Source organism: Argentina silus, assembly GCF_951799395.1.
Source record: "Argentina silus genome assembly, chromosome: 12".
Lineage (NCBI taxonomy): Eukaryota > Metazoa > Chordata > Actinopteri > Argentiniformes > Argentinidae > Argentina > Argentina silus.
This window is the reverse complement of record NC_139666.1, coordinates 16,611,674-16,619,173: the sequence shown is the minus strand read 5'-3', so window position 1 is coordinate 16,619,173 and position 7,500 is coordinate 16,611,674. Positions and strand designations below refer to the sequence as shown.

Sequence of the window (7,500 nt, the reverse complement as noted above, 5' to 3'; positions counted from 1 at the left end):
TTGCGGCAGCTGCATGTGCCACAACCCTGATGGCAGAGGCCTGGTGACGGGACACTTCTGTGAGTGTGACGACAGCGAATGTCTGGACGAGGACACCGGAGAGGTGTGTGGAGGTATGGCCCGGAGCCCCTGTTCCCAACAACATCAATAGGAGGGACACCTTTCTCTCTTGCCAGACACAGCAATACAGTATACATTACAATGAGCCCGTCCTCCGATTTGTACCTCTACCAGCCTCCCCTGCTGCAGACTCCTTTTTGAGTTACTTTTTCTTCATTTATTTTGCCCAAAAGTACCCGACTATGATTTTGACCTGTGTTTCATGGTAGTCATATGCTATGTCCAACACCTTTCAATAATGATTGATATTTTGGTGATTTTAGTTCACTTTTACATGTGTTATCCTACATCCATCCTTTATTTTTGAATAATATGTTTGATCCGCGGTAGAGTAGAGACTGCCCTTTATACGGTGTGAGACAAACTTCTGAAAAACAACAACACAGACCTCTTACATACTTGATAAGGTTAATATGAAGTTAATTGAAGACTGACCTATCCTTTTTGCATCACCTGCTGGTGGTAGCTACTCATCTCTCTATTCCCACTAAGGTTTGTCCTCCCCTGCTTGTCAATGTTAATTAACCATCCAGTCATTTCTTTTCAAAAACACATTACGTTCTCTCCCCATTAGACCTTTGTATGAAACAAAGTCATTAAAATAGTGCCCATAGATTCAAAGCACAGAGGTTGATTGTGCCTCTAATATCTATAATTAATGGTGAACTTCAAAAACACAATTTGAAAATGTTTTTAATTTCCTTTATGGCAAGTATTTAAATCACTATGCGAATGGAATATTATGAAGTATTGAAATAACTTCCATAATATACCAACACAGTGAAAAAGGTGGAGTAATTTGTTGTGTGTGTGTGCATTCTGTTCTGCTTCCAGGCCATGGCCAGTGTTACTGTGGAAACTGTTACTGCGCCGCCGGTTGGCATGGAGACAAATGCGAATTCCAGTGTGACATCAGCCCGTGGGAGAGCAAGCGGAGATGCACATCTCCAGATGGCAAGATCTGCAGCAACAGAGGTTTGTCTGCATCACATAGAGAAAAGGAGGGGGGGGCAGACAGAGACAGAGAGAGAGAGAGATGGGGGGGCATACAGAGAGAGAGAGGGCACACAGGGAGAGAGAGAGAGAGAGAGAGAGAGAGAGAGAGAGAGAGAGAGAGAGAGATAGGTGCATTCCTCCTCTGCCCCATCATCCCCTAGCCCAGCACAGTGGTGACTGAGAGAGAGAGAGAGAGAGAGAGAGAGAGAGGGAGAGAGAGGGAGCTCTTTAAATGCAGACACAACATGTCACAAGAGAAAAAAAGAAAATCTTCTCTTAATAAGCTTTCTTTCATCTAGATGATATTGAGATCCGTTATTCAATTATGGCTCAGGCCCTGACACAAATACCCAGTCCCTTGTAGTGCAGACGTCATTTTAATTGGTCCGGTGATACTGTTGTTGTCTTCTGGTCCCTAGCCGCGGCAGGGGGACTAAGGGGGAGGGGGGGGTTCCTAACACAGTGTGTATGACTCAACATGCAAGAGAACTTCATTCCAGACCAACGTACCTTAACTGACAGATACAGATGAGATTGGGCACCTTTGGCATCCTTCCAAAGCTATGTTACTGCCAGAGTGGGAGAGAGAGAAAAAGGGAGAGGAGAAGAGCAGAAAAAAATCCCCTCGTCGTGAATATACCAACGAAATTCATCAGTGCTTGGACAGGCAGAGAGAAAAGGCCCTAAAGCTCCTGCTGAAATGATCCCAGGAGCTTTTCAGAAAAAGCTCTCTAAAAATTAATTACTGTGAAATGGTAGAGGACTGGTTAAGTGGTACATGGACTGAACCTGACCACCGAGCTGAGTTTCTCATTTGTGGTCAAGTGCGCTGCTGACACAGTGTGAACACACGTCAACTGCATTTATATTATTCCTTTTCACTCCTCTCAACTAGGGAGAGAGAGAGAGAGAGAGAGAGAGAGACACACACCACACTTTGAGGTTGAACTTTGAGTCTGTGGAAAAAGTTCAGAGAAAAGAGGAGGGAACGCTGTCAGTAGACTGCAAAGACCTCTTCACTCAAATCAAAGGGATGACAGCAGGCCAAATGCATAGTGATGGAGTGAACAAGTAAGAGTGACGCGCAGTAGGATCCTGGAAGTTAGAGAGGCGAGCTAGGAACCTAAAGGTTGCCGGTTCTAATCCCAGGGCTGACAGGGAGAACTGGCAGGGTGTGAGCTGACAACCGGAAGGCTGCCATTGTGTCCTTGAGCAAGGCACTTAACTCTGTGTTGCTCCAGCGGTGCTGCACTTTGGCCGACACTGTGCTCAACCCAGCCTGTTATGGATACATGAGGACAGTATATACACTCACTGAGCACTTTATTCGGAACACCTGTACACCTTCTCATGGTTGGAGGTGGTGTAATGGTGTGGGGAATGTTTTCTTGGCACACTTTGGGGCCGTTAATACAAATCAATCATCGCTTGAATGCCACAGCCTATTTGAGTATTGTTGCTGGCCATGTGCATCCCTTCATCCCTTCATGGCTACTTCCAGCATGGTAATGCACCATGTCACAAAGCAAAAGTCGTCTCAAACTGGTTTCATGAACATGACAATGAGTTCAGTGTTCTTTGGTGGCCTTCCCAGTCACCGGATCTGAATCCAATAGAACACCTTTGATAGAACGGGAGATTCACAGCTTGAAAGTGCACCTGAAAAATCTGCAGGAATTGCGTGATGCAGTCATGTCATCATGCACCAGAATCTGATGATGAACTGAGGCTGTTTTGAGAGCAAAGGAAGGCCCTACCCAGTATTAGTATAGTGCTCCTAATAAAGTGTTGTGAGTGTACATACGTTTATGCGTTTATGGAATATGTGGTTGGGTCTTTGGACAGCAAAATTATAACATCTGTGGTAAAAAATAACAATAAAGATTGTATTGTATTGTGACAGACAAAGGTACAAATATGAAATCAGTGCTCTTTAAACTGTATGATGTTCAGTTAAACTGTATGATGCTCAGTTAATGAGCATTAATGATGGAAATCACAGCATTGACAACTAGTAAGTACAGTAGAGTACAGTCTAAAAGAGATGGCAGATCATCGACAGTACCCCCTTGCCATCTGCCAAGATGCAACAGATGTTGTGTGTAGAGTACTTGGGTTGCCTAAGCAATCAGAGAGATTTGCTCCGCTCAAGAAACAGGCCCTGCAGTCTGAGCTGCAGGTGTTCCTACCTACCACCAGTGTAGACACACACACACACACATACACACACATACACACACACACACACACACACACACACACACACACACACACACACACACACACACACACACACACACACCTGAGCTGTGTATTCTTGTGTGGTGTGTTGAAGCTACTAAAATCAGATTTTCAAGTTGTTCCTCTTGCATTCTCAGATTATTTAAAAAATCTTCATTTGTGGTAGAATTTACTCACTTCAGCATGAACTTTTACATAAGTCGACAGAGGAACAAGTCCATGGTGACAGAACTACAGGGGCCTTTTCAATATAAGGCACACACATAATCAGAAAGGGATCCAGGTAGACAACAACACGAAGAGGGCTCTGACTTGATTGCTGCATCCTGTGTTGAAATGCTGGGTGTTATTTATAACATGGTAAAGTGCCTGTGTTCCCTCATGTCCTACCCCCCACTATTAACCACCATCTTCCAGCCCCCGCTTCCTCTCTAGAAAGGTTCTGGCTTTGACTGACAGCTCTTAGTACATGACTCCCCATCATCTCTTCATATCAACATCTCTCTCTCTCTCTCTCTCTCTCTCTCTCTCTCTCTATGTCAACTGCTTTGTTTTCATGTAAGAAGTTCCATGCAGTATTTTAGGTTAGCAGATTATTCTCCTGTAAAAATCTGTTCTTTTTTTTCTTGCCAACATTTGTAAAAACCACTTTTTCATGATCCGATGCTCTCAGAGATCTCAAATTTGAAGAGGATGTTTCTACCACCTCCTGTGGTGATTGACTGCAGTCTTACAATAATTCTCTACATTTTCAAGGAGGTATGCCACTTGCAAAATTCTCTCTCTCTCTCTCTCTCTCTCTCGCTCTCTCTCTCTCTCTCTCTTTCTCTCTCTCTCTAGTCAATGGCATGCCATTGAGACTCTAACAAGCACATCATGCCCCGGGCTAAAGCTGAACATCCATAGAAGGATTCTGAACAATTTGACTAATGTTTTGATTGCAAGTCACAAAGAGATTGTACAGGTACACAACATGGGTAGTTACATTGTATGTGGCGCATGGCTGCAATCCTGGGTGCCTGTTTTTTTTTCCAAAGGCATTTCTGTTTTGAAAATGTTAAAAACAGATACGGTACCATGATTTGCTGTTGCCTATCACTGAGTGTTGTTAGTAGCAGAAAGAGAACAGCATGGCCTGTGCTCCAGAGGTCTGAAGTGGAGAAGGAGAGGAGATCCAGGGCCAGGGGCCAGGTCTGCTGTGTGGCAGCACCAGCCATGAGGCCTGCCAACTGGCCTGCCTCCCCCAGGGCTCCCCCCTGCCCTGTCGCCGCTGATAAGAGAAAATGGGATTTCCACTGGCTGCTGCTCAGCTGGCGCCCTGGCTTAGACAGGGAGAGAGAGAGAGAGAGAGAGAGAGAGAGAGAGAGAGAGAGAGAGAGAGAGAAAGAGAGAGCGAGAGAGAGAGAGAGAGAGAGAGAGAGAGAGAGAGAGAGAGAGAGAAAGGTGCATTCCTCTTCCGCCCCATCATCTCCATAGCCCAGCCCGGTGGTGACAGAGAGAGAGAGAGAGAGAGAGAGAGAGGTGCATTCCTCCTCCGCCCCGTCATCCCCTAGCTCAACCTGCTGGTGACTGTCAAACTGTTGCAGATTACCTCCACCCTGCCTCCACCCTGCCTCCACCCCTGCCTCCACCCTGCCTTCACCCCTGCCTCCACCCCTGCCTCCACCCTGCCTTCACCCCTGCCTCCACCCTGCCTTCACCCCTGCCTCCACCCCTGGCCGTGCTCCTGCCTCCACCCTGCCTCCACCCCTGCCTCCACCCCTGCCTCCACCCCTGGCCATGCTCCTGCCTCCACCCCGGCCCAGGCTCTTGCCCAGGCTCTATCAGGCCTCCTGATAGCTGCAAGCCTTTATTGTCAGCCTGGCCTCTGGGGCTCCTGCCAAGGATTGGAGCCCCAGGGGGAATCTGTCTGCCTTCTGTTTTAGCCTCACTCTGATTGTGTTTGTGTGCAGTTAACTGTCTCACCCAACTCCTAATCTCCCAACTCGACAGGCCATGTCATGGTGGCTCTTGTATGGTCAAGATGGTGTCCCCATTTCCACACAGCAGAATATTAACAATGTGTGTTCTCTCATCCTTACAGTTCCTATATGTTCCTATAGGGTTTTGTGATGGTTTTAGCATCTAATGATTCATTTTGGTGAATAATGTTCTGAAATGAAGGACAGAATGAAGCCTTGTGTGTGTGTGTGTGTGTGTGTGTGTGTGTGTGTGTGTGTTTAGGAACCTGCGTCTGTGGAGAGTGTACGTGCCACGATGTGGACCCTTCAGGGGACTGGGGAGACATCCACGGGGACACCTGCGAGTGTGACGAGAGGAGCTGTCACGAAACCTACGACAGATACGCAGATAACTTCTGCTCAGGTCAGCTGGTCATATAATACCTGCAGTTATTTTTACAGACTGTTACAAAATAAAGCAGGCGATGAACTGCTATAGTATTACACAACAACAGCTCTGTAAACTTCAAAAGCTGGATTCATGCTGTCCCTGATCGAGGCTAGGAAAGAATCTGCTGATTTGGCTCTGTATGGGCGTTGGGTGGAATAATACTGTTTTCCAGAAGGAAAAACATTCCACCCACTTCTGTTCTCTGGTGAACGCAGTGGTTGTGGATCACCCAGGGATCACCTATACAAGGCCAAAAACATTGTTCCATCTGTTTATAATATACTGCAGTAAAACCTCACATGTACAGCCATAAAGGTGATGCACTGTAGTTTCTATATAACTTTGGCTTTTTGGAAATGGGTTAACCTTTTGGGCATTTCTAAAGAATGAATCAAAAAATGTAATGGATATGGCCTACTATACTGTAGATAAAGTTATTGAATGTTACGTTGATTACCTTCCTTAAAGACAATCTGTTCTGGTACATTGTTATCCATGTCTGCAGTGCCTTTTTGTCAGAATTCAGCAATGGAAGAGTTATGTAAACCCCACATCGTCTCTACCTACCAACTCTCTACCTCCTCTCTCTCTCTCTCTCTGTCTCTGTCTCTCTCTCTCTCTCTCTCTCTCTCTCTCTCTCTCTCTCTCTCTCTCTATCTCTCTCTCTCTCTCTCTCCCTCTCTCTCTCTCTGTCTCTGTCTCTCTCTCTCTCTCTCTCTCTCTCTCTCTTTCTAGGCCAGGTGTAATCAAGGCTGGTCATCCCAGCAGCTTAGAGCACAGACAGCTAAAGCCTGGCCAATCATCATTCTCAGAACACTAAAGTCTCTCTCATCCTCTCATCAACCCGAACCCCCCGTCCCCCCCCGTCCCCCCCCCGTCCCTGTCCCTGTACAGGTCATGGCCAGTGTAACTGTGGGAGGTGTGACTGTAAGGAGGAATGGTCAGGGAAGAAGTGTGAGCACCCTCTGTCCTGCTCCCTCTCTCCGGAGAGCAGTCTGAAGAAGTGCAGAGGAACATCCAACATGCCCTGCTTCGGACGAGGTAACAAATGACCCATCTGTCGTCCCCCCCCCCCCCCCCCCCCCGTTGTCATGGTTACCTGGCCCTGGACCCACGGTTCACTATCTGTGGGTTGCTGTAAGCTTATTGTACTTATGAGGTTGGTCATGGAGTACATTCTGAGAGCTGTAGATGTCAGGTCAGACGGCAGACACTCATACAGAATGACTAACTATAACCACTTAGTTAGATGCACCATGCTTGCCCCACTGAGCCATTCAGACAACCTGCACAAGGTAAGATGGTCTCCCTCTGTTCCTCGTGTTGGGGTGTGTGTGTGTGTGTGTGTGTGTGTGTGTGTGAGTAATGAGCATGGCTGGGCAGCTACAGTATGAGTCAGGGAAGGAGCTGGTCTCAATAGTACTAGCTGTGGGGGCGATCTGTCTAGATTTATTACAGTGCGCTGTAATGCATGCTTCATTAAAGGTCCTTCTGGACTGAGGCAGCCTGTTTTCAAAGGACCTTTTTCTCTGGCTTTAATAGAAATATCTGACTCTTGCCAAAGAAACCACTGTCCAACACTGAGGTGTGTTTAACCGGGTAGCACAATGTTTTCCATTAACCTTTATTTCAACGTTTGACTGAGATCACATTATCGATAAGCTCTTACCTCTGGCATTCCCCGTCGATATTATCCTCCGTCTGGAACACTGTGCTCTGTGATTCCGCCCATGGATTTAACGGAGAATGTTG

General features: G+C 46.7%; 1 protein-coding gene across 1 annotated transcript in view; it reads left to right on the top strand.

Moving 5' to 3' along the window:
* itgbl1 (integrin, beta-like 1) overlaps nucleotides 1–7,500 on the top strand; it is a 36,178-nt gene that overhangs the window by 10,598 nt on the left and 18,080 nt on the right. Inside the window, exons 4-7 of the mRNA XM_083681507.1 lie at nucleotides 1–113; nucleotides 955–1,095; nucleotides 5,581–5,721; nucleotides 6,643–6,789. The exon at nucleotides 1–113 is cut by the window's left edge and continues 10 nt beyond it. Of these exons, the coding sequence (XP_083537633.1) occupies nucleotides 1–113; nucleotides 955–1,095; nucleotides 5,581–5,721; nucleotides 6,643–6,789 (542 nt within the window). The remainder of the gene's footprint in view (nucleotides 114–954; nucleotides 1,096–5,580; nucleotides 5,722–6,642; nucleotides 6,790–7,500) is intronic.